The sequence below is a fragment of the Scyliorhinus canicula genome, chromosome 16 (genome assembly GCF_902713615.1).
Source record: "Scyliorhinus canicula chromosome 16, sScyCan1.1, whole genome shotgun sequence".
In the NCBI taxonomy this organism is placed as follows: Eukaryota; Metazoa; Chordata; class Chondrichthyes; order Carcharhiniformes; family Scyliorhinidae; genus Scyliorhinus; species Scyliorhinus canicula.
In genome coordinates this window covers 68,987,152-69,015,128 of record NC_052161.1, presented here as the reverse complement: position 1 = coordinate 69,015,128, position 27,977 = coordinate 68,987,152, and the positions used below count along the sequence as shown (strand labels likewise).

The 27,977-nt window shown below is 47.0% G+C and overlaps 1 protein-coding gene across 3 annotated transcripts in view; it reads right to left on the bottom strand.

Annotated features, from left to right (window-relative positions):
• bicc1b (BicC family RNA binding protein 1b) overlaps positions 1 to 27,977 on the bottom strand; it is a 331,511-nt gene that overhangs the window by 139,574 nt on the left and 163,960 nt on the right. For all 3 annotated transcript variants that reach the window (XM_038822313.1, XM_038822312.1, XM_038822314.1), the window contains exon 3: positions 14,819 to 14,888. In XM_038822313.1, coding sequence (XP_038678241.1) covers positions 14,819 to 14,888 — 70 coding nt within the window. The remainder of the gene's footprint in view (positions 1 to 14,818; positions 14,889 to 27,977) is intronic.

Sequence of the window (27,977 nt, the reverse complement as noted above, 5' to 3'; positions counted from 1 at the left end):
CATAATTCTTGACCCAAACCGGTGCCCCCACCTGGAAATGTCTCTGCTGCCGACTATTATCATGCCCCCTGCGTTGGGCCTCCTGTTGTTTCTCCACTTTCTCCGTTAAATTTGGGAAAAGGAGACTCGGCCTCGTTCGCAGCCGCCTTCCCATTAAGAGTTCAGCTGGCAGTATACCCGTTGTGGAATGCGGTGTGGTCCTGTAATCAAACAGCCAGCGGGAGCGCTTTGTGTCCATTGACGCTGCCGGCTGCTTCTTGAGTCCCGCTTTAAGTGTCTGGACCGCTCTCTCTGCCAGGCCGTTGGTCGCTGGATGGTAAGGGGCCATTTTAATGTGACGGACTCCGTTTTCCTTCAGGAATTTTCCAAATTCGCCACTTGTGAATGCAGTTCCGTTGTCCGACACCAATACCTCCGGACGTCCATGTGTTGCAAACGAGGCCCTGAGCTTTTCAATTGTCGATGCTGTGTTTGCCGCGTTTACCTGGTGGACGTCCAACCATTTGGAGTGGGCGTCCACAATCACCAAAAACATTGAGCCCATGAAAGGACCGGCGTGGTCAATATGCAGGTGGGTCCACGGTCTGCCTGGCCATTCCCACGGGTGCAATGGCGCCGCTGGTGGCACTCTTTGCCCCTGTTGGCACTCCTGGCACCGACGTACCAAGGCTGCTATGTCTGTGTCTAAACCTGGCCACCAAACGTAGCTTCGAGCTAGCATCTTCATTTTAGATACCCCTGGATGTCCGTGATGTAACTCAGTTAAGATTGCCCGACGGCCCTGAGCTGGGACTATTACCCGGGCTCCCATAATAGGATACCGTCTTCTACGGTTATTTGGTCCCTTCTGCTCCAGTATGGGTGCATCTGGGGCTCCACTGGTCTTTCCAATTCCCCTGTTAGCAGTAAATGCTTCACCTTGGCTAAAACTGGGTCTTTTTGCGTCCACAACCGAATATGTTGTGCGTCTACTGGTAGGGTGTCCAAAAAATTTAGAGTCATTACTGTCTCCTCTACTTTTGGTATTTGCGGCGGAGTGTCCGGGAGGGGAAGTCTGCTCAAAGCATCTGTATTTGCTTCTCGCGTTCCTGTGCTCCAGAACGTATCTATACGCCGCCAGTAGCAATGCCCAGCGTTGGATTCTAGTTGATGCAATCAGGGGTATTGACTTATCTTCTTTTAATAACCCTAATAACGGCTTATGGTCCGTCACTATGGTGAATTTCCGCCCGTACAGATACTGGTGAAATTTTTTTACTGCGAATATCACCGCCAGTCCTTCCTTCTCGATTTGGGCGTACTTCCTCTCAGCCATCGCCAAGGTCCTCGAAGCATAGGCTATTGGCCGTTCTTCCCCATTCCTTCCTCAATGGGCTAAGACGGCTTCTACCCCGTAGGGAGATGCATCACAAGTGACCACCAACTCCTTCCTTGGGTCATAATGCTCTAGGACATTTTCGGATGACAGCTGCTCCTTAATGTCCCTAAATGCTCGGTTTTGGTGGGCGGACCATTTCCATTCTTGCCCCTTTTTTAGTAGCTGGTGGAGGGGTTCTAGGATGGACGCCCTATTTTCAATAAATTTTCCATAATAGGTTACCAATCCTAGAAATGATCGTAACTCCTGGACCGTGGTGGGAGCTGGGGCTTCTTTTATTGCCCTTACTCTGTCTTCTAATGGGTGTAAGCCTGACTCGTCTACTTTATATCCCAGGTACGTTTTTATGGGGCCAGAAAAACACATTTTTCCCTTTTTAGCCGTACGCCTGCCTTTGCAAAACGCCTGAGCACTTCCTCCAGGTTCCTTAAGTGCTCCCCGTTTGTCCTACCCGTGATTAAGACATCGTCCAAATAAATCGCCACCTGCAGTAGTCCCTGCAGAATATTTTCCATTGTACGCTGGAATATAGCACAGGCTGATGACACTCCGAAAGGTAGTCTAGTATAACGAAAAAGGCCCTTCAGGGTGTTGATCGTAGCGAACTTCTGGGAGCCCTTGTCCAGTTTTAACTGCAGGTAGACGTGGCTCATGTCTAGTTTCGTGAACAAAAGCCCACCTGCCAATTTGGCATATAGGTCGTCTATATTTGGGATTGGGTATTTGTCCAGCAGTGCGTATTTGTTTACTGTCTGTTTGAAATCTCCACACAGACGTGTCGAGCCGTCTGGCTTCAAAATTGGTACCACCGGCACTGCCCATTCCGAGAACTGTAGTGGTCTGATAATGCCGTCGCGCCGTAACCTTTCTATTTCGTCATCTACTTTCTTCCTTAATGCAAAAGGTACCGGCTTGGCCTTACAAAATTTCGGAAGGGTTCTGGGTCCACGTGCAAAGTTGCTTTGGCGCCTATGATTTCCCCCAAACCTTCCTGGAAGACCTCCGGGTATTTTTGGAGTACTCCACTCAACTGCCCGCTTCCACTCTGGAAAATTTTCATCCAACCTAATTTTAGGTCTTTCAGCCAGTTTCGTCCAATTAAGCTCGGTCCGGAGCCCTCTACTATCGTCAACGGTAATCTGAGCAATTGTTTCTCATATTCCACGGGTACATGAGTCGTGCCTAGAACTTCCAGGGGTTCCCCCGTGTAGGTTTTAAGTTTCGTCGATGTTTTTGTTAGGGTTAGTGGCTGGAGTCCATCTTTGATTTTTCTAAATGCTGCCACTCCCATTACTGATCCGGCCGCACCCGGGTCTATTTCCATTATTGTCGTCTGCCCGTTCACCCGTGGGGTAATCTTAATGGGTTCTGCTTTCTTTGTTGCAATATTATATAATTGTTCCCCTTCCGAGGAGGATGGGGTGGCTAGGTTGTGTACTTCCCTGTGTCCCCACCTGCTATTCCTCTTTTGCCACCTCCTTCTAGGGTTTCTGTCGTTGTTACCCCACTCTGTCTGGTGCCAGAAACGCTCCTTCTCTGTTGGGGGAGCCTCAGCCGGTACTTCCCTCTGTCTCCTGTTAGTCCTGGCAGACTTGGGGGCAATTCTGGGGTTTTCCTTTTTCCCTCTATTCCTCAGGCTTTTCCTGAGAGCGGCTATCTGGTAGCAGGACCCATTGTGGTAGTCCCTCTCACAGGTATCTACCTCCATTGGCGTGCCCTGTAGTTCCTGCGCCCCACTTGCTGCCTTTTCTAGGGACAGTGCGAGCTGTAACGCCTGCCTGCAGTCTAGCTCCGTTTCGGCCAACAGGCATTTCTGTATTGTGAGGTCGTTTATATCACACACTAACCGGTCCCGAAGCATTTCATTTAGCGTCGGGCCGAACTCACATTTTTCCGCCAGCCTTCTCAGGCGGGTCAAGAAACTAGTGACTGACTCCCCGTCTTCCCGCTTCGCTGTGTAGAATCTGTACCTACGCAAAATGAGGGGTGGTTTTGGGTCGTAGTGCTCTTTCACCAATTCCGTTACTTCTTGGAAAGTCTTCGTGTCCGGAGCATCGGGATAAGTCAGACTACGTATAATGGCGAAAGCGGAGGGTCCGCTCGCCGACAGCAGGATAAGCCGTCTCCTTTCGTCCGTCAGTATATCATTTGCCCGGAAGAAGTAACACATTCTCTCCACATACTGGGACCAGTCCTCAATAGCCGGGTCGAATGCCTCTAACCTCCCAAAAAACTGCATTTTTTAAATGGCAAAGCTTACCCTCCGAGTGCGGCAGCTGGTCTCCGCAAAATTCTTAATTTACCTCGTCGCCACTGTAGTAATCCACGGGAGGCAGGAGTTCCGTCACCACACCAATATTTATTTACAATAACGATATCACAGGAGCAGCTACAAACAGTGCTGCTAGCAGTCCAGTCAACTTAAGACTGGCTCACAAAGCCTACACAGGTGCTTACATGGGCCCCCTCAATGAGCTATCATTGAGGGAGCTCATACTCCAATTGGCCAACCAATAAAGCCAATTGAAGTTCATTACATAATCTGATGGAAGCTCATGGTCACCAATGCCCTCCAAGGGCAGGGGAGGAGAGGTACATTGTGAATTTGCCCCTGCAGCATCAGAGAGGAGAGTCTCTGACAGATTAAGCCATGTACAAACAGACTGCACCATCATATTCTAACAACCTTCCCTGAAAAGCCATGATTTCCCAAAACAATTGTGTCGTGCTGCATCAGTAATTTAGTACAACCAACTTGGAATGGTTCGGAGGAGATGAAAAGGCATTTAATTCAAAAGGAGAAGAAAAGAATTCTGAAAGTATCCATGGGGAAAATAGTAGTTACCACGTGCGACTTCAAAATGTATTTCCAGGAATATAATTAGAGGCAACCTTTTCACAACCACCTGGAAAAGAAAGGTCTTCTCCAACCCAGAATAGTACATTACCTTCGTCCAGTGAGTGAGCATTATATTGCATTTAAGAATACACTTACAGCTTCCGAGATCCAAATATACCCAATTCCACCCACAAACATAATTTCCTATTTTACAATCCCAAATAAAGATATACAGCACTGTTGATGGAGTAGCCTTTCAGTTGAGGAGTTAAACTGGAGCCCCATCGTGACCTTGGATGGATGTCAAAGGTTCCATCGGCACTACTTTGAAGAAGAGCAGGAGAGTTATCCCCGGTGTCCTGGCCAACATTCATCCCTCAATCAACATCACAAGAACAGATGAGCTGGTCATTATCACGTTGCAGTTTGCGGGAGCTTGCTGTGCACAAATTGGCTCCTGTGTCCCTACATTACAATAGTGGTTACAACTTTGAAGTACTTCATTGACGCGTTGGGATTTCCTGCGCTCATGAAAGGTGCTACATCGAGAGAGTAAACGCATCAGAGAGACTGCAAACAAGAACAGAGATGAATGAGGAGAAAAATAACCCAGAGAAAACAAAAACAACAACAACCAACAGGAGGAACATAAAGAGAAGATACAAGCAAGAAAAAAGTAACTGATAAAACAAAGTAAATTTAAACACGCATCCATATTTGTCCTGCATGTTTCTGACATCACAACAGTGACTACACTTCAAATGTACCTCAATGGCAGCTTAACACATCGGGATGTTGTCTTGTGAAAGGTGCTTTATAAATAAGCTTTTTTATGTGCAAGGCCAAGAACAAGTTTGCTTTGCATTCCTCTTTGACGACATTTTTACTCGTGCCCTAATAACTTCTTATGCAGCTCAGTGTCAGATTGCGTGAACATAATGCCTCTGTGAAGCACCTTGGGATGTTTTATTTGTTGAAGATACGATACAAAAACAAGTTGTAGTTGTATACTCTGCTCATGCGAAAGGCAGGAATGAAATACAACAGCAAAAGAGGTGAACGATTCCATTAGGACAGTGTCATGCTCGAATAACAGTAACAAATGCCATTCTTATCAGGATTTTAAAATCTTTATGCTTTCTTCATTCTAGTATTTGTTACGGTGCATTGGAGGAATTAATGAAGCAGATATAAAATGGAGGACAAAGTGTTGCTCCAGCCGATGGGGTGTCCAAGCCTTTTGGCTCTGTGAACTGCTTGGGTATGTTTCATGGGCCTTTGAGGGCCACTTATAAAGTACCAATTAATTTTCATCTATTTCAAGTTGCCAATACTAACAGATCTTGGTGTTCTCATTTAGGATTTATTCACTGATTTATTCCCTTTCCAGACCCATAAAATTCAATCAGGACCAGCCAATAACTGTGAGCACGAACAGGACTGAACTGCCTGAGCTTCGAGGGGCAGGCTGCCAGGGGTCAGGCACCAGAAGTGGTCCTGAGGGTGCAGTTTGGCCACCGGTGTGTAACCGCACTTGTACATCAATGCCAACAATTACGCCACCGTGAGGGGGGGGGGGGGGACACAAATGGTGCTCACTTCAACCCAAGGCAGTCAGCATACACAGGTCTAGAAAGCACGTTCTTCTCCCTCGGCATGTAATAAGCAGATGTCGGAGCAAAAGTTCCTTCTCAAAGCTTAGCCAAGTGGGAGTGAAATCAGGAACAGCTTGTCCACACCAAGGGTCATGGAAATCCGAAATTCCATCTCCCAGAAGAGAGATCGGAATGATAATAATAATAATAATTGCTTATTGTCACAAGTAGGCTTCAATGAAGTTACTGTGAAAAGCCCCTACAACAGCACCAAAAGAGTTCAATTGAGATAAAAACAGAAAATGTTGAATAAACTCAGCAGGCCTGGAAGCATCTGTGGAAAGATGCACAAAGTTAACTTTTCGGCTCCAAACTACCCTTCTACAGTTCCCAAAACGTTAACTGTGTTTCGCTCCGCAGATTCTTCCAGACCAGCTGAGTTTATCCAGCATTTTCTGTTTTTCCTTTCAGATTTGCAGAATCCGCAGGATTTTGTTTTGGAGTCAAATTGAGCACTGGTTTCATAAACCTAGCTTGTGTGATCCTACCGAGCTGGTTCACTGAATCATTGAACGAGGTACAGCCCAGAGAGTGGCCATCCGGCCTGTTATGTCGATACTGGCTCTCCAACGGAGCAATTCGCCTCGTATCATTCCCGCTTGATTGAATAAAGGTGACTAGAACATTCAAAGGATTAGACAGCTACGTGCTTCAACGGCTACCTCAGAACAGCAGAAAACACACCCACGAGGGAACAGAAACTGCAGATCCTGCACTCGAGGGTGAGCCCAGAAGTCTACACCCTCATCGAGGACGCGGATGACTTTGATGCCACAATGGAGTTGCTGAAAGGAACATTACCCTGTAAATCAGGTCTACGCCCGGCATCTACTAGCAACAAGGCGACAAATTCCTGGTGAGTCACTGGAAGAATTCTACCATGCGCTCCTAGTGTTGGGAAGAAACTGCAGCTGCTCGCAAGTTTCAGCAAACGACCACAATGAACTGTTGATTCAGGACGCTTTCATTGCAGGTATGCTGTCTTCTCAAATCCGCCAGCGTTTGCTGGAGAAAGAAATGCTAAACCTCAAGGAGGCTCGGGCCCTTGCCGGCTCCCTGGATGTGGCCGCCCGAAATGCCCGCTCTACGCCCCCGACCGCGCGGCAGCCCCCTGGGCAGCGTGGAACCCCTCTGCGGCCGACTCCGAGGTGATGCCCCACACCCCCCCCCGACAAGCTTGTGCTGCAAGACGGCCCAGCACACCCCGGGGGACCCCGCTGCTATTTTTGCGGGCAAGCCAAACACGCCCGACAGCGCTGCCCAGTCCGTTCGTCCACCTGTAAAGGGTGCGGCAAAAAGGCCCATTTCGTGGCAGTCTGCCAGGCCCGGGCAGTCGCTGCGGTCTCCGGAAGCGAATGCGGACCGCCACTACAACCATCTCCACGGGCCCTGTGCGGCCAGCGAGCGCCGCCATCTTCCTCCTCCAGGGCCACGTGTGGCCTCCGGGCACCCCCATCTTGTTCCACGGACGCAGCGTGTGATGGATGGGTGCCGCCATTTTGTGCACCCACAGCCACGTTCGACCAGTGGGCGCCGCCATCTTGGATGGACTCCCAGGACCCCAGTGCAGATGACCACACACTGCCCGACGAGGACACCCAGCTGCTGCCACATTTAGCCTCGGTGACCCTGGACCAGTCTCGGCCTCAAACACTCTCAACTGCTACTACAACGGTGCTAATCAACGGACACGAGACGTCCTGCTTAATCGACTCTGGGAGCACAGAGAGCTTCATACACCCCGACACGGTAAGGCGCTGTTCTCTCCCCGTCCACCCTGTTAATCAAAAAATCTCCCTGGCCTCCGGTTCCCACTCAGTAGAGATAAAGAGGTTTTGTGTAGCAAACCTCACGGTCCAGGGAAGGGAGTTCAAAAATTACCGGCTCTACGTCCTTCCCCACCTCTGCGCAGCCACATTCACAGGGTTAGACTTCCAGTGCAACCTCCAAAGTCTAATTTTCAAATTCGGCGGCCCTTTACCCCCTCTCACTGTCTGCAGCCTCGCGACCCTCAAGGTCGATCCGTCTTCCCTGTTTGCGAACCTCACCCCGGATTGCAAACCCGTCGCCACCAGGAGCAGACGGTATAGTGTCCAGGACCGGATCTTTATTAGGTCACAGGTCCAACGGCTACTGAGGGAAGGAGTCATTGAAGCTAGCAACAGTCCCTGGAGAGCTCAAGACCAGGGAGAAGAATAGGATGGTCATAGACTACAGTCAGACCATCAACAGGTTTACGCAGCTGGATGTGTACCCTCTCCCCCGCATATCCGACCTGGTAAACAGGATCGCACAATACAAGGTCTTCTCCACAGTGGATCAGTTCTTCCGCTGGTCCCGTCCAGGCCCCCCCCGCCCACCGACGCATCCCGCAGATGCTCCCTTCCCAGGTCAATCAGCTCCCCCACCAGCGCCGTCTAGGGGTGTTGAAGCTGCCACAGAGATCGAAACCACGCTCCCGGAGTCACAGACACCTGAACCTCCACCGGCGTCACCACCGAAGCTTTGACGATCACAGAGGACGACCAGGGCCCCCGATCGACTGATTGCTTCACTGTAACATGTATTTGGTTATTTGTGAAATTGTAAAATACTAAAATATTTTGTAAATAGTTATGATTATAAGTCAAAACGCTGTGCGGAGGTATTACGGTACCTCCATAACCATAAATCCTACCATGTTGCAAAGTTGTAATACCAAGCCACCACCCCCGCCGGACTCTTTTTTTGTAAACAGGGGGTGAATGTCTGGTTAGAGGTATTAAGGTACCTAGCAATGCTAGAACACCATTGGTGGATAATGCATGTTGTCTATTGGTCGAGACTGTATGGTAGCTCCGCCTTGCAAGGCGGGGTATAAGAGCCCGTGCAGCCCCAGCAGCTTCCTTTCTGTACCTGAGCGGCTGGGGGAAACATCTAGCTTATTAAAGCCTTCAGTTGTACTACAACCTTGCTTAGTAGTCATTGATTATATCACGGTATAGATGGGAAAATGGGGCTGAAGTACAGATCAGTCGCAGTTTGATTGAACTCAGAGTTAAAATTGCTCATGCTCATTGAATTATAGACTCATTGACAATAGAGAAAGTGGCCAGTCAGCTTATTGGGTCCATGCAAGATAACTGTAGAGCAATCCCATCTCAATCCCCCATGCCCCTGCAAGTTTATTTCTATCAAGTGCCCATCTAAAATACTTTCACCTCTGCTTCCACCACACTCACTGCATTAAAAAGTCCTTCCTCACATCCCCTCAATAGCTCATGCCCAAAGTCTTCAATCTGTCAACCATACTGCTGTGGGCCTGGAGTCACATGGAGGCCAGACAGGTAAAGATGACTGATTCCCTTCGCTAAAGATCATTAGTGAACCAGATGGGATTTTACGACAATCGACAGTGGTTCCATGGTCATCGTTAGACTTTTAATTCCAGATTTTTTACTGAATTCAAATTCCAGCAACTGCCCTTGCTGGATTCGAACCCAGGTCCCCAGAGCATTACCCTGGGTTTCTGGATTACTAGTCCAGTGACAATACCACTGTCTCCTCTAATGGAGCCCAAGGTCACACGCGCTTTGCTAACCATTCTCGCAACATGCCCCGCCACTTTCAATAAACAATGCAACCCCAGATCCCTTTGTCTCTGTATTCTTTTAAAAATTGTTCCATGGAGTGGCACATCTGGTCTCTCCCTAATCCCTTCTGAAAAGAATGCACCACCTCACACTTCTCGTGTTAAATTTCATCTGCCCATTCTGCCAGTCCATCTGTGCCCTGTTGCGGGCATCATCCTCACTGTCTGCCACTCTTCCTACTTTGATATCATCAGCAATTCATTTGAAATTCTATTCAGTATTCCAATACCCAAGTTATTAATGTGCATCAATAATAAAAACAGTGATCCTAGCACTGATCCTTGGGGGACACCATTGTCTACCACCCTCTGTTCTGAATAATAACCATTTACTATTGCTCTCTGTTTTCTGTTCTTCAGTCACTTGCTTTTTGTCAGAGCAGACACTGATCCTCCTATCCCACGAGCCACTATTTTGTCAGCCAGCCTTTCACACGGTACTGGTCAACGCCACGAGGTAAGCGCTAAAAAGCTACAAGAATGAAAGCTTTCATAGAGCTACCAGCCTCCCGTACTGCCTCCCCGAACAGGCGCCGGAATGTGGCGACTAGGGGCTTTTCACAGTAACTTCATTTGAAGCCTACTTGTGACAATAAGCGATTTTCATTTTCATTTCATTTTTCAGCTATGAAAGTCATTGAACTTGAAGTTTAAATGCATTATATTTGATAGCACTTCCATCACAGGCAGATTCCTGCACAGCAAGGTGGCAACTACAATTACATTCACTCACCTTTGACTTCCGCTGTTTCATTTCCAAGTTAGCTTACATTTGAAAACAAGTTGCCATCTGATCATTCCGAGACATAAGACATGTTCTTCAATGAGGTGTAAAAATGGCATTCACGGAATCTGAATCCACAAATGCCTCATGGGCCATGGCTACCTAACCAGCAGCATGACACTTAACAGAAGATTGATGTTCAATATCCCATTCTTCTCCAAAAGCATGGCAAATGAATGATAGATTCAATAAATCGCTCCTATTGACACAAAGCACTTTGTCATTGGGATTGATGAATTAATGCTTAGCAACATGACACAGTATGTATCAAAGAGAGAGAACTGAAACACTCGGTGGATATGGAATGTATGACCGCTTCTGTTACTTGAAATGAAATGACTGAATTTCTATTGCCACTAGTTTCAATGAACTAACCTAACAGAACGACCACACCATCACATTACAAGCTTTAACTGTAAAGCTCGCTCCCTTTATCCTCCCACCTCATTTTCAATTTCCCCTCTTCAGCATCAGAGTGAATGCCGCCATTAACCTGTCTCGAGCCTCCAAGACGAACAACCTCCCACCATCGCCATCCCACCAACTCCCCAAAATCTCCTCTTACCCCTTCCATAAACCTGCCAATCACCATCTTGTCGTCAACTGTCCCTTTCCCTTCTCAACATACCTCAGTCTCAACTGAACTCTCATCCCTCCCTCCTTAAAGCTTCTCTATTCATGTTTTCACCCTGAAACGGCATTGGTCAACCACAATGTGTGTGAAGGCAGATTTTAGCCACTCTCCTTTCCCAGCATGCTCAGCCTCTCCACTGCCTCTGTGTATGTGCTCGAACAACATCCTCCTGAGCTGGTTTAGCTCAGTTGGGGAGGTGGAAGGGGGGGGGGGGGGCTTTAGCTTGGTTGGCTGACAGCTGCTTTGTGATGGAAAGCAAGGCCAACAGCAGGGGTTCAATTCCAGTAACGCTGAGGTTATTCATGAAGGCCCGCTATCTCAACTAGCTCCTCGCTTGACGGTGTGGTGACCCTCAGGTTAAATCACTACCAGCCAGCTCTCCCCCTCATTGGGGAAAGTAGCTTCTGGTCACCTGGTACTATGGCGAATTTACTTACTTGACCTACATCATATCGCACAATGGCTTCACCTCTTTTGTCCACCCGATCGCCCTGATATATCTCAGGATTTCCTTTCTTGGTTCTGCCTTCATCTTGTGCACAGCAGCTTTCAGCCACATCTGGAAGGGTTGGGGGTCACTTTTCATATATACGCTGCTAATACTCAGCTCTAATTTCTCCCTCACTCTGTGACTGTAGTTTTTTTTTAAAATTGAGAATACCCAATTATTTTTTCTCCAATTAAGGGAGACTCGCATGGGGGGGAGGGGGGAGGGGGGGGGGGGGGGGGGTGGCGTTAATCTAAAGATATTGCTGCCAAAGCATTGAAGGTGAGAGTTAGAAAAGTCATATATGGGAGGCACGGTGGTCCAGTGGTTAGCACTGCTGCCTCACGGCGCCGGGGACCCGGGTTTACTTCTGGCCTTGGGGGTCACTGTCCGTGTGGAGTTTGCACATTCTCCCTGTGTCTCAGTGGGTCTCGCCCCCACAACCCAAAGATGTGCAGGGTAGTGTAGTGATCTCTGTGTATCAATATATGCAATGCTGGTACAGGCAATTGAACACTAGATGTCTCACTATCAGGACCTACATAAATAGCTTTCCCGCTAGTGTGTATCAGGAGTGTAGAGAGAACAGAGATAGGAAAGCTAGAGAGATAAGAAGTTATTAGTTATCAAAGCATGGTATTGTATAATTTAATTAGTTATCTCTAAAATTGTTTCTTTGTTTTACTAGTTGAGTATTAAGTAAAAATAATTCACAATATTTATTTACATTACTCAATGAATTAGTTTATCTTTACAAGAAGACTACTGCTCATTTCAACAACTCGGCTGGTTTAAAAGAGTAAGATATATATTGCACAAAATAATATAACATGATACCAGAATAAAGTAGGCTTTTAAGAAAGACTAATAAAGAAAATTTGAACAAAAAAGAAGAAAAATCGGAATCAACTATTCGACTGGTGAAGCCATCGCAACTTCGGAATCCTTCGATGGACCAAGTGCAAGCTCCCAGACATGTAAAGACCACTGGAAGTTGTTTCAACAACAATTCCAGCTCTATCTGGAAGCTAGTGATTTAAATGCTACATCTGAAGCAAGACAAATGGCTTTGCTTCTGTCCCTAGCATGACAGCAAGCAATTGAAATCTACAATTCGTTGAATTTTGCTGCTGGTGAAGATAAGTCAAAGTTTGAACAAATAATCACGAAATTTGATGACCATTGCAAAATGCAAACAAAATTTTTTTTTTTTTTTAAAAGAGAGATTCAAGTTTCATAAGCCAGTCCAAAAAGTTGGTGAACCGGTGAATAACTTCATTACAGATCTCAAACTCTTAGCTCACACCTGTAACTATGCTGATCGTCATGATTCTCTTGTGAGGGATCAAACTGTTTATGGAATAACTGATGATACTGTACGAGAAGCTTTAATTCGGCAAAATGATTCAACATTGAAAATCGCGATAGAGAAATGCATCTCCAGTGAACAGACCAAAAGTCAGTATTTAGAATCTTATGCCAAGGGAAAAAGCATGAAAGTCTACCATGAGGCAGAGAGGATAAAAATGGTGTCGCAGGCAGAACAGAAGACTGTTCGGAACAGCAGCTACCCAGCGCACGCATTTCCCAACTCAGTATATGGGCACTTCGCACAGAAATGTGAGACTCCGCAAAAGAGGTCCGCGCTTGCGCGAACATCACTAATTCTTCACGGCGACAACGTGTTGATGTGTCATAGGTGTGGCAACACCCACTTAAAGGGACACTGTCCTACTTTTGGAAAATGCTGTCTGAGATTTAAAAAAATGAATCATTATGCTTCTCAGTGTCAATCATCCTCAAGTTGGGGCAGCACGGTGGCACAGTGGTTAGCATTGCTGCCTACAGCGCTGAGGACCTGGGTTCAAATCCCGGCCCTGGGTCACTGTCCGTGTGGAGTTTGCATGTTCTCCCCGTGTCTGCGTGGGTTTGATCCCCACAACCCAAAGATGTGCCGGATACGCAGATTGGCCATGGTAAATTGCCCCTTAACTGGAAAAAATAATTGGGTGCTCAAAATTTTTTTTTTTTTTTTTAAATCATCCTCAAGTTATCTTCCTCCTGCACATAAAAAGAACTACAATGTGAGAGCTGTTGACAAAGATGAACAAATCAATATCCAACAAGATTTCACACAAGGTGAAGACATTTTCTCGTTAGAAAATAGCTTCTTTGTTGGAGTGGTTGAAGGGTCCACGAAGACTAGTCTGCAAGCAAACAAGAATGAATGATCTTCAAGCAACAAAAAAAGCTCTTCACGAAAATAAAAAGGGTCTTCAAGCAATGAAAGATCAACAAGTCAACATTGTCAGCAACGAACGGATGACTACTGTCCATATTAATAATATTTCAATCTCATTCAAATTAGACACAGGTGCTTCAACGAATCTTCTCAATTCCAAAGATTTGTCTATGATTAAAAGTCGCCATGACATAATTCCTCCATAGTGTTCAATGCAAGTTGAACAACAACTAAATTCCAATCTGACAATCAACAACAACATTAAAACTTCTTCATCACCATTGAGATTAAGAAGATCCATAAGGAGAAGAAGACCAAAGAAGACCAAATCGACTGAATTTGTGAACTTTTACATAATTCTAGTGATTGCTGTACTATGTAACCATTGCATTTCAAATGTAAAATTTTCTTTTAATATTTGCAAGAAAATGTTAAATAAAAAGGGGGGATGTAGTAATCTCTGTATATCAATATACATGATCAATATATGTAGTGCTAGTAGAAGCAATTGAACACGGGATGTCTCACTATCAGGACCTATATAAATAGCTTTCCCGCTCTTTCTGAAGGAGTGTGTATCAGGAGTGTAGAGAGAACAGACATAGGAAAGCTAGAGAGAGAAAAAGTTATTATTTATCAAAGTATGGTATTGTATAATTTAATTAGTTATCTCTACAATTGGTTCTTTTTACTAGTTGAGTATTAAGTAAAATGAGCTCACAATATTTATTTATATTACTCAATAAATTTGTTTACCTTGACAAGAAGACGACTGCTCATTTCAACAACTCGACTAGTTTAAAAGAGAAATATATTACAGGTAGGTGGATTGGCTGTCCTAATTTGGCCTTTGAGTGGAAAAAATAATTGGGTGCTCTAAATTTATTTTTTTAAAGTCATATTATGAGCGTACAATTCAGTGCAGTAGACAGGGAGTACAAATGTCCAACATTTGCCACACAGCAGCTGGATGAATGTCATTCCTGATCCTGGAATTTGGTGGCATCATGCCCACTGGGAAGCTGTGCCTTGGCAAGCTGTGATTTTGTATTCTACAACTGAATAATTCACTCAGTATCTCACTCATGCAAACTTATTGATATTTTTGTTCTCCAAATGTTTGGACCTTTTTCTCATGGAATCAAATTTCTCCTCAAAGGTAACTTACCTTTCTTCGACTTTGCTCCAATCTTCAGTTTGGATGGCCAGGCTATCTGTGTATTTGTTTCTTCCATAATCTGTTGAGAGATGTGAAAAATAATGAATATCTTATTTGAATGGATATAATGTTTAAAGACTGATCGCAGTCTGCCACTTACTGAATATGTGATCATCGGCTAGAGTTCAAACACTGACCAAAACAGACTGGGATAATATAGATTCAACAGAACAGTCCATCTGATGGATATGAACACCATCACAGAGGCAGGGTGCTTTCAGGGAGGGAGTGCATTTGAGAACCGAGGGCCTCGACAGCTGAAACCACAGTTGTCAGTGGTAGGGTGTAAGAAGTTGGATGGCCTCCAAGAGATCAGAGTTGGAGGAACACAGATATCTGAGGGTTGGAGGAGGCCACAGAGATGTGATGGGGTGAGACAATAGGAGGAATTTGAACAAGGCTATGAGAATTTTAGATTTGCAGCACTGATTGACCCAAACTGGGCCGAAAATAGCCATTAATACAGTTTGTTGCAATGGCTCATTTTTTGTCGTCATTTTCCTCAAACTAAGATTTGAGAAACAATTATTTTTTTTTAAGAAATTTAGAGTATCCTATTACTGTTTTTCAATTAAGGCCAATTTAACGTGGCCAATCCACCTTTGGGTTGGGAGGGTGAGACCTATGCAGACACGTTGGGAATGTGCAAACTCCACATGGACAGTGACCCGGATCCTCAGCGCCCATGGACCTGTAGAACCAGGAACATTCCTCATCACAATGGACGTCTCGGTACTCTACACCAGCATCCCCCATGGCGACGGCATTGCTGCAACAGCCTCAGTACTCAACACCGACAACTGCCAATCTCCAGACAAAATTCTGCAACTCATCCGCTTCATTCTGGATCACAACGTCTTCACCTTCGACAACAAGTTCTTCATCCAGACGCACGGAACAGCCATGGTGTCCAAATGCGCACCTCAATACGCCAACATCTTCATGCACAAGTTTGAACAAGACCTCCTCACTGCACAGGACCTTCAACCGACGTTATACACCAGATACACGATGATATTTGTTTCCTTTGGACCCACGGCGAATAATCACCGAAACAACTACACGATGACATCAATAAGTTCCATCCCACCATCAGACTCACCATGAACTACTCTCCAAAATCAGTTGCATTCTTGGACATGCTCGTCTCCATCAAGGACGGTCATCTCAGCACTTCGCTTTACCGCAAGCCCATGGATAACCTCACAATGCTCCACTTCTCTAGCTTCCACCCAAAACACACATAAGAAGCCATCCCCATGGACAAGCCCTCCATATACACAGGATCTGCTCAGATGAAGAGTGTAACAGACATCTACAGACGCTGAAGAATGCCCTCATATGAACGGGATATGGCGCTCAACTCATCGATTGACAGTTCCAACGCGCCACAGCAAAAAACCGCACCGACCTCCTCAGAAGACAAACACGGGACACAACCGACAGAGTACCCTTCGTCATCCAGTGCTTTACCGGAGCGAAGAAACTACGACATCTTCTTCACAGCCTTCAACACGTCATCGATGAAGATGAACATCTTGCCAAGGTCATCCCCACACCCCCACTACTTGCCTTCAAACAACCGCGCAACCTCAAACAACCCATTGTTTGCAGCAAACTACCCAGCCTTCACAACAGCGACCACGACACCACACAACACTGCCATGGCAATTTCTGCAAGACGTGCCCGATCATCGACATGGATACCACTATTACACGTGAGAACACCACCCACCAGGTACGCGGTACATACTTGTGCGACTCGGCCAACGTTGTCTACCTCATACGCTGCAGGAAAGGATGTCCCGAAGCGTGGTACATTGGTGAGACCATGCAGACGCTGCGACAACGAATGAACAGACATCGCGCGACAATCACCAGGCAGGAATGTGGTGGGAAGTTGTGTGTGGAGGCTGAGGAGATAAGCGAGATACTAAATGAATACTTTTCGTCAGTATTCACTCAGGAAAAAGATAATGTTGTGGAGGAGAATGCTGAGACCCAGGCTATTAGAATAGATGGCATTGAGGTGCGTAGGGAAGAAGTGTTGGCAATTCTGGACAAGGTGAAAATAGATAAGTCCCCGGGGCCTGATGGGATTTATCCTAGGATTCTCTGGGAAGCCAGGGAAGAGATTGCTGAGCCTTTGGCTTTGATTTTTAGGTCATCATTGGCTACAGGAATAGTGCCAGAGGACTGGAGGATAACAAATGTGGTCCCTTTATTCAAGAAGGGGAGTAGAGATAACCCCGGTAACTATAGGCTGGTGAGCCTCACGTCTGTTGTGGGTAAAGTCTTGGAGAGGATTATAAGAGATACGATTTATAATCATCTAGATAGGAATAATATGATTAGGGATAGTCAGCATGGTTTTGTGAAGGGTAGGTCATGCCTCACAAACCTTATCGAGTTCTTTGAGAAGGTGACTGAATAGGTAGACGAGGGTAGAGCAGTTGATGTGGTGTATATGGATTTCAGTAAAGCGTTTGATAAGGTTCCCCACGGTCGGCTATTGCAGAAAATACGGAGGCTGGGGATTGAGGGTGATTTAGAGATGTGGATCAGAAATTGGCTAGTTGAAAGAAGACAGAGGGTGGTGGTTGATGGCAAATGTTCAGAATGGAGTTCAGTTACGAGTGGCGTACCACAAGGATCTGTTCTGGGGCCGTTGCTGTTTGTCATTTTTATAAATGACCTAGAGGAGGGCACAGAAGGTTGGGTGAGTAAATTTGCAGACGACACTAAAGTCGGTGGAGTTGTAGACAGTGTGGAAGGATGCTGCAGGTTACAGAGGGACATAGATAAGCTGCAGAGCTGGGCTGAGAGGTGGCAAATGGAGTTTAATGTAGAGAAGTGTGAGGTGATTCACTTTGGAAAGAATAACAGGAATGCGGACTATTTGGCTAATGGTAAAATTCTTGGTAGTGTGGATGAGCAGAGGGATCTCGGTGTCCATGTACATATCCCTGAAAGTTGCCAACCAGGTTGATAGGGTTGTGAAAAAGGCCTATGGTGTGTTGGCCTTTATTTGTAGAGGGATTGAGTTCCGGAGCCATGAGGTCATGTTGCAGCTGTACAAAACTCTGGTACGGCCGCATTTGGAGTATTGCGTACAGTTCTGGTCGCCTCATTATAGGAAGGACATGGAAGCTTTGGAACGGGTGCAGAGGAGATTTACCAGGATGTTGCCTGGTATGGAGGGAAAATCTTATGAGGAAAGGCTGATGGACTTGAGGTTGTTTTCGTTAGAGAGAAGGTTAAGAGGTGACTTAATAGAGGCATACAAAATGATCAGAGGGTTAGATAGGGTGGACAGTGAGAGCCTTCTCCCGCGGATGGAGGTGGCTAGCACGAGGGGACATATACTTAAATTGAGGGGTAATAGATATAGGACAGAGGTCAGAGGTAGGTTTTTTACGCAAAGAGTGGTGAGGCCGTGGAATGCCCTACCTGCAACAGTAGTGCACTCGCCAACATTGAGGGCATTTAAAAGTTTATTGGATAAGCATATGGATGATAATGGCATAGTGTAGGTTAGATGGCCTTTAGTTTTTGACTTCCCATGTCGGTGCAACATCGTGGGCCGAAGGGCCTGTACTGCGCTGTATCGTTCTATGTTCTATGAATGTTCCCTTCCAGTCGGGGAACACTTCAGCAGTCAAGGACATTCAGCCTCTGATCTGTAAAGATTTAATTACCCACAAATGCTCGCATTCTAAGCATTGTCTGGCATCTTTGAATTTGTCTATATATATGTTTCTGGAACGTACCTCTTCATTCACCTGAGGAAGGAGCAGTGCTCCGAAAGCTAGTGTTTGAAACAAACATGTTGGACTTTAACCTGGTGTTATAAGACTTCTTACTATATCTCTTTATAAGCACCCTTCTTAGCCTTAATCACCCCATTTACATTCCCTTTGTCTTGTCCTTCTGTCCACGACATCTTTGTCAATCTCCACCTATAGCTGGCCCTCTATTCAGCCCCACTGCTCCACCCTCCCCAAAATCTGACCCTATTTCCAGTTCTCTCAAGCTTTGGTAAAGAGGCATCCACATGAGCTCCCATCTCTCTCCACAGATGCTGTCAGGCTTTCTGAGATTGTCCAGTATTTTCTATTTTGTGTCATTCTTCAGTGTTGACCAGTGCATGTTATTGTATCATCCAACATCAGTATTTGTGAATCAACAGGCTCCATTATCATGTTCCAAGCTTGGCTGAGTGGTTGAATCTCATGTACACATTTCTTAATAGTCACCCCATTTATCCCAATAACACATTTCTTACATTACAGAAAGAAAAGCCACAGAAGATGGAAAAAAAACAGGGGAGATTACTTTGCAAATACCGATCCTACATCTCAGGCCCTTGAGACTGGAAGATTTAAATTAACTTCTTTCAAAGACTGGACAAAATGATGAAGGAATGAAGGGAGAGTATATCAGCTTGAGGGGTAAAGAAAGAGGTTAGGCGATTCCTGTTGCAAATAGGCAGTCCGTTAAAATGGACTGACTTATCTTTCACCGTCCAATTCTATTGAGGGGACGCCATCCAAAACAATAGCCTGTTTTCTCAAATCCAAAGCTAAATGATTTAATATCCAATTTCATTCATGAGAGTTCAGCTAATTCCTTAAAATCAACCACCCACTTGGAAAAGTTTTAGCTATATTATTTGCAATTGTTTTGAAGCTGCTCTACTGTTACTTCCAATGTCCCTGCCAAGAGCAACCGAGAGAGGAATGTTACAATAACAGAACTTTTCCCTCCAACAGCCAAGCAACACTTCCGATGGGAATGCTCCCTGTCTGGAACACCCACCAACCTCAGGTAATGAGAACATTCAGAGGCAGCACAGGACATGGGGCCACCAGCCAGATTGTTACTGAGGGGTAAGGAATGCGACTGAGGGGAGGGGCTGAAAGGGGAGAGAAAGGCAGAAAGGAGAGGGAAAGAGAAAGAGGAAAGGGAGGAAGAGGAAAAGAGAAAGAGTGAAAGATAAAGAGACCGGGAGGGAGGACACAATAAGAAAGAGAAAGAGAAAGTGGGAGAGAGGAAGAGAGATTGGGGAAAAGAGGCAGAAAATTAAATAGAGGAGACGGAGAACTGAGTTCATTAGAAGCATTGCAGTGAATCTGAAGCTGGCTTTGCCACTTAACGTTTCTACAATGCTGGGAAGGATTGGAGGTACAAATCTAAGACAAGAGGTCCAATAGGTATTTTGAAGAGACCTATAATAGTCACAATCAAATATTGAGCCAAATGTATTTTCCTTGTCAGCTGGAACTGTATTTCAGAGAATTCATTCAGTTGCGAACTCTGAGTTTGCCTGTGGTGCTGTTATATAGTATCACCAATTTACAGAGGTGTCAACATCAAAACCGAGCAAAAGCTGCTCAAAGTTTTATAACATAATGGCAATAAACCCAGGCAGAACAGTCTGTATATATAAAACATAACTTGTGCAAATGTGCAGCTGTGTATCAGACTGACCCAGAGGCAGGCTGGCCAGCCAGTTTGAGAATGCGGTAATTTAAATATTTGGAACAACTTATAATTTGGAATTATCTGCAGAGGGCAGAAGGGCAAGTCAGCATTTTCTAATCCTTTGTTTCCATTATGTGTGCAGGGCGATTGGAAAAAGGTAGAGGAATGACACTCGGTGAGTTCCTCATTCTGAGAGTCAGTGCAAACATGATGAGCCAAATGGCCTCTTTACACGCTAAAGCAATTCTGTGATCAGCTAGAAATGAAGAGTCAGTCAAAGCCTGCTGCTTCTTTTAAACGCTGGGAAATTCAAACATTTTCTTCACATTCTTCTCGTGACCCAGTCTTTTAAAAAATAATTTTCTTGCTAATGGAAATAAAAGAGATTACACTCTGTAACCATTAGAAGGTGAACATGACCAAATACATGTTTGCTGAGGGGGTCTGACTGGAATGTGACTTATTATCCCCTTGCACAATATTGTCTTTTCTCTCACTCCCGTACGATGCTGGAGACTTGGATATTAATGGTGTGGGCCCGCTGACTGCTGCCTGCTCATAAAGGGGCTTCCAGTACAAGAGCAGACCAATCTGAAAACATATTCAGGTACTGTGTACAGCACACAACACTGTGCCGCACACAATAGTGGAATCCTAAATCACACACTTGTCAGTATTCATCCCAAACCTATTCCCTATCTTACCTCCAGATCCCAGAAGTTAGCCAGGCAATCAGAATGCGAAAGACACATCAACAAACACATGCCTCGTCTCAACAGGATGTGACAGGAAACATCAAAATAAAAATAAGACACCTTCATATAAGACAAGAGGGACTTAATTAGGAAGGTTCAACACTCTAGAACTGGGCATGGATTGAAACATTTCTTTGAGGAAAATGAATACAATCTGCATTTTACCATTTTGCTTGGCATGCAACACTTGTGGGGAAGCAGGCCCTGAACAATTTCACCAGAATCTCGGAAGACATCAGTCATTTTTTTTTAAAATTCACTGCTGCAAATAAAGACCTGACTGGTTGGTTTTAGTCATGTCTTTCAAAACAATTTGATTTGTTAATTCTGATGAATTGCATAATTATTTATATATGATTGGTTCAAGTTGACAGCCTTCAGTATGAGAGACCATAACAGGAACAGGAGTAGGACATTCAAGCCTGATCCATTATTTAATAATGATCGTGGCTGATCTAACACTCACTAAATCCACTTTCCTGCCTTCTCTCCGTAACTCTTAATTTGGTTACTGATTAAAAAGCTTTCAACTTATCACCCTCCTGAACTTCCTTGGTTAGCCATGGGAGATTCTTCCTCCCCTTAGAGTCTTTCCTCCCCATTGGGATGTATATTTGTTGTGAGTCATGAATTATCTCCCTAAATGTCAGTGAGTGCACATCTATTGTCTTACCTCCTAATCAGTCAAAGTGGACCAGTCCACTTTGGCCAATTCCAACTTCATCTCTTTGTAATTTCCCTTCTTTAAGTTTAACGCTGATATTTCAGTCCCAATTTTCTCACACTCAAGCTGAATCCTAAATTCTACCATATTGTGATCACTACTTCCTTGGTGACTCAAGATAATTTATTAAACCTACCTCATTGCACATTACCAGAAGCAAAATAGCCTGATTCTCCAAAACATATTGCTCCAAGAAACCATCCCGAAGGCACTCTATGAACTCATCCTCTTGGCTGCCATTTAGCCGGTTTAGCTCAGTTGGCTGGCTGGACAGCTGGTTCGTGATGCAGATCAAGGCCAACAGTGCACAGGTTCATTTCCTGTACTGGCTGAGGTTATTCATGAAGGCCCCGACTTCGTAACCTTACCCCTCGCCTGAGGTGTGGTGATCCTCAAGTTAAATCACCACCAGTCAGTTCTCCCCCTCAAAGGGGAAAGCAGCCTATGGTCATCTGGGACTCCAACGACTTTACATTTCAATGATTTCATCCTCTTGGCAGTAATTTCCAATTTGATTAGCCCAATCTATATGAAAATTAAAGTTGACCATGATGAATTCAGTGCTCTTTTTATATGCATTTACTATTTCTTGATTTAAACTCTTTCCCACAATGCGGCTACTTTTCAGGGGCCTATACGATACTTCTACACCTCTCTTCCTTCCTTTGTTATTTGTCACTTCCACCCAAATCGACTCCACATCCTCGGAGCCTAGATTGTTCCTCAGAACTACATTTGAATATTTCTTATTAGCTGTGGTAGTCACCACTGTTGTATTGTGTATACTGCATATGAGGGTATTATGGTAAGGCCCCTGTACTACAGGTACGGGGGTGGGTCCCTGGCCGCGGGCTCCGCCAAGTAGGCGGAGTATAAATGTGTGGGCTCTCCGAGCTGCAGCCATTTCGGCAGCAGCTGCGGGAGGCTCCACACCTCTGCGTAATAAAGCCTCGATTACTCTCTACTCTCGTCTCATCGTAATTGATAGTGCATCAATTTATTATGCAGAGAATTTAAAATGATGGATCTCCCCATCAAGCCTGATCACCTGCAGCTGCACCCTCAAGCGGACAACGCCAAGTCGGCCTTCGCACACTGGCTAGCTTGCTTTGAGGCAGACATCGGATCTGCGACAGAACCACCCTCAGAGGCACAGAAGCTCCAGATCCGTTACACGCGGCTGAGCTCCGACACCTTTCCCCTCATCCGGGACGCGCCAATCTACGCGGAGGCCATGGCGCTACTGAAGGAGAACTACGTTCAGCAGACCAACAAAAATCTACGCCAAGCACCTAATATCCACGTGGCATCAACTCCCCGGAGAGTCTGTGGAAGATATCTAGCGTGCCCTGCACGTCCTGGTGAGAGACTGCGATTGCCAGGCCGTTTCGGCCGTTGAACATTCTGACCTGCTACTTAGAGACGCATTCATTACGGGCATAGGGTCGGCCTACATCCGCCAGCGCCTCTGAGAAGGGGCTATCCTCAACCTCGTGGTGACCAAGAAACTAGCGTTCTCGCTCACAGTCGCCTCACGCAAAATACAGCCGTATGCCCCCGACCGCACGGCCCATCCCTCCTGACCATTGTGGACCCCACCAGCGACCTCCCCTAGCCAACCCCAGGCCTGTGCCGCGCGGCAGCCAACCAACCCCGGGGGGCCCAAGTGCTACTTCTGCGGACAGTGAAAACACCCTCGACAGAGTCACCTGGCACGGAGCGTGCTCTGCAAGGCCTGTGGGAAGAAAGGCTAGTTTGCTGCTGTGTGCCAGGCCCGCTCGGTCGCCGCTATTGTCCCGGCACCCCCCCCCCCCCCATGTGCGACCCGCAGGCGGCGCCATCTTGCTCGCCTCACAACACGTGCCTGCCTCAGAACATGTGCGGCCCTGCCTCAGGACCCCTGCTCGTCGGGCACCTCATCGGGTCGCTCATCGCCTGCAACCGCCCCCGACCAGCCACGTCTGGCCTCCATCACAATCGACCAGTCCCGACTACACAACCTTGCGACCGCGTCGACGACAGTGAAGGTCGACGGGCACAAGATATGCTGCCTTCTGGACTCCGGGAGCACTGAGAGCTTCATCCAGCCCGATACGGTAATGCACTGCTCCCTCACGGTACACCTCATCAACCAGAGAATTTCCCTGGCCTCCGGATCCCACTCCGTGGCAAACCGGGACAACAGCACCGCCACCCTCACCATCCAGGGTGTAGAGTTCAGCGGTTTCTGGCTCCACGTCCTCCCCAATCTACGCGCTGCCTTGCTACTCGGCCTGGACTTCCAGTGCAACCTCCAGAGCCTAACCCTGAAATTTGGCGGGCCCCTACCACCCCTTACTGTATGCGGCCTGACGACCCTTAATGTCGACCCACCTTCCCCGCTTTAGAAACTCACCCCGGATTGCAAACCCGTCGCCACCAGGAGCAGACGGTACAGTGCCCAGGACAGAACCTTCATCAGGTCTGAGGTCCAGCGTCTGCTGCGGGAAGGTATTATTGAGGCCAGCAACAGCCCCTGGAGAGCCCAAGTGGTAGTGGTGAAAACTGGGGAGAAAAACAGGATGGTCGTTGACTACAGTCAGACCATCAATCAGTACATGCAGCTCGACGTGTACCCTCTCCCACGCATATCTGATATGGTCAATCAGATTGCACAGTACCGGGTCTTCTCGACAGTGAACCTGAAATCTGCCTACCACCAGTACACCGCGTTTAAGGCAGACGGCCGCCTTTACCACTCCTTTAGGGTTCCCTTCGGCATCACTAACGGGGTCTCGGTCTTCCAACGGGAGATGGACCGAATGGTTGACCGGTATGGACAACGGGCCACTTTCCCGTACCTGGATAACGTCACCATCTGCGGCCACGGCGCTAACCTTTCCAAATTCCTCCACACCGCCAAACTCCTCAACCTAACCTACAACAAGGAGAAGTGAGTGTTCAGCACGGAACGATTAGCCATCCTCGGCTATGCGTTTCAGAACGGAGTTCTAGGGCCCGACCCCGATCGCATGCGCCCCCTCATGGAACTCCCCCTCCCCCACTGCCCCAAGGCCCTCAAACGATGCCTGGGGTTCTTCTCGTACTATGTCCAGTGGGTCCCTAACTATGCGGACAAAGCCCTCCCACTCATCCACTCCACAGTTTTCCCCCTGATGGCTGAGGCTCACCAGGCCTTCAACCATATCAAGGCCGACATCGCCACGGCCGCGATGCACATGGTCGACAGGACGCTCCCCTTCCAAGTCGCGAGCGATCCATCAGACGTCACTCTGGCCACCCTCAACCAGGCAGGCAGGTCCGTGGCATTCTTTTCCCGCACCCTCCATGCCTCCAAAATTCAGTACTCCTCTGTTGAAAAGGAGGCCCAAGCTATCGTTGAAGCTGTGCTTCACCAGGCATTACCTGGCCGGCAGGAGATACACTCGCCTCACTGACCAATGGTCGGTTGCCTTCATGTTTAACAACACACACAGCGGGGTAAGATCAAAAATGATAAAATCTTGAGGTGGAGGATCGAGCTCTCCACCTTCAATTACGAGATTTTGTATAGCCCCGGTAACCTCAACGAGCCCCCAGATGCTCTGTCCCAAGTACATCTGCCAGCGAGTGGACCGACTCCGCACCCTGCATGATGATCTCTGTCACCCAGGGGTCACCCACTTTTACCACTTCATAAAGGCCCGCAATCTGCCCTACTCCATCGAGGAAGTCAGGGCTATCACCAGAGACTGCCAGGTCTGCGTGGTGTGTAAACCGCACTTCTACCGGCCAGACCGTGCGCACCTGATGAAGGCCTCCTGCCCTTTGAACGCCTCAGCGTGGACTTCAAAGGGCACCTCCCCTCCATCGACTGCAACACGTACTTTCTCAATGTGGTCGACGAATATTCCTGATTCCCCTTCGCCATCCCATGCCCCGATATGACGTCTGCCACCGTCATCAAAGCCCTCAACACCATCTTCGCTCTGCTCGGTTTCCCCGCCTACGTCCACAATGACCGGGGATCCTCATTTATGAGCGATGAGCTGCGCCAGTACCTGCTCAACAGGGGCTTTGCCTCGAGCAGGACGACCAGCTACAACCCCAGGGAAAACGGGCAGGTGGAGCGGGAGAATGGGACGGTCTGGAAAGCCGTCCAGCTGGCCCTCCGGTCCACAAATCTCCCGGCCTCCGGCTGGCACGAGGTCCTCCCAATGCCTTTCACTCCATTCGGTCGCTCCTATGCACTGCGACTAACAAAACTCCCCATGAACGTCTCTTTGCCTTCCCCAGGAAGTCCGCATCTGGGGTTTCGCTCCCAACATGGCTGGCAGCTCCAGGACCCGTTCTCCTCCGCAAGCACGTGCGGCTCCATAAGGCAGACCCGTTGTTGAGAGGCTACAGTTACTCCACCCAAACCCGCAGTACGGCTATGTAGCGTACCCCCATGGATGCCAAGACACAGTCTCCCTCAGGGACCTGGCGCCAGCTGGGTCCCCACACAACCCCCCCCCCCCCCCACCCCTCTGCCCCGGTGCCACCCCTCCTCCCCCCCGGCGCACACCACCACAGCCCCCGCTCCAGGACGATCCACCCTCCCCTTGGACCCACCCGGGGATGAAGATGAGGTCGACACACTCCGGAGTCACCAACGACTGAATCGCCACCAGAACTGCGGCGCTTGCAACGATGGATCAAGGCGCCCGATCATATAAATTTGTAATCTCTTTCTTAACTTTTTTTTTTTAGCTTTTAAAATAGGTTTATTTTCATTAAAACGTCCCAAACATTTATTTTATATATTTTGAATTCTAATTAAGTTTTTAGTGTATGCAGCAAAATATGCTGAATTGGTGGGAGAATAAATTCCTGTTACTATACTTTCTCCCAATCACTTTAGATTTTTCTGGGCCTGGACTGAGGTCGGGCTGTGATTTTCAGCAATGTTGCTCATGATTTAACCAATGGATGTAACAGTCATCCAAGGGTTGGTGAACCTTCTGATTTCTTTTCTTCCCTGTCAGGCCTTAACTGATTCTCTACATTCTCACAGTAAACTCCATGCTGGGTCAGTTTACCAAGCTGATTGCTGGAATGGCGGGGTTGTCATATGATGAGAGACTAAAGTTGGTTAGGGCAGCACGGTAGCACAAGTGGATAGCACAGTGGCTTCACAGCGTCAGGGTCCCAGGTTCGATTCCTGGCTTGGGTCACTGTCTGTGCGGAGTCTGCACGTTCTCCCCGTGTCTGCGTGGGTTTCCTCCGGGTGCTCCGGTTTCCTCCCACTGTCCAAAGATGTGCAGGTTAGGTGGATTGGCCATGATAAATTGCCCTTAGGTAACCAAAAATGTTAGGAGGGGTTATTGGGTTACAGAGATAGGGTGGAAGTGAGGGCTTAAGTGGGTCGGTGCAGAATTGATGGGCCAAATGGCCTCCTTCTGCACTGTATATTCTATATTCTGTGTTCTAAAGGATTACATTCATTGGAGTTTGGAAGAGGGGGGGGGGAATCTCATAGAAAGTTACAAATTTCTAACAGGATTAGACAGGGTAGATTCAGAAAGAATGTTCCCAATGGTGGGGGAATCCAGTTTGAGGATAAGAGGAGAAATTTCTTCACCCAGAGAGTGGTGAATCTGTGGAATCTACTACCACAGAAAGTGGTTGAGGTCAAAACGTTATGATTTCAAGAAGGAATTAGATATAGCTCTTGGGCTAAAGGGATCAAGGGATGTGGGAAGGAGGCGGGATCGGGGTATTGGACTTTATGATCAGCCATGATCATAATGAATGGCGGAGCAGGCCCGAAGGACGGAATGGCCTACTCCTGCTGCTATGTTTTATGTATGTTAGGGGTAGGAGTAGGAGGCTGAACAGAAGTCAGGGGCACAACTGCAGCAGAGAAAGAAAAGAACAATCTCTCTGTCAAATGCCACAATTCAACCTGACTCTTGCAGGCTCTGTTTTGTCTGATTAAACACTCCAATCGCTATGGTAATAACTAGATACTTTTATTTCCAGGGCCAGCCTTCAGAAGAAGACAGATGCTTGGCCAAAACCAACTTCTCTGTGTATTGGACTGACTGCCAGTGAGTCTGCTTTGTTAAGAGAATGCACAAATCCAGCTGTGATGTCTTCAGTACTGCGTTGACATGCCAGCCTT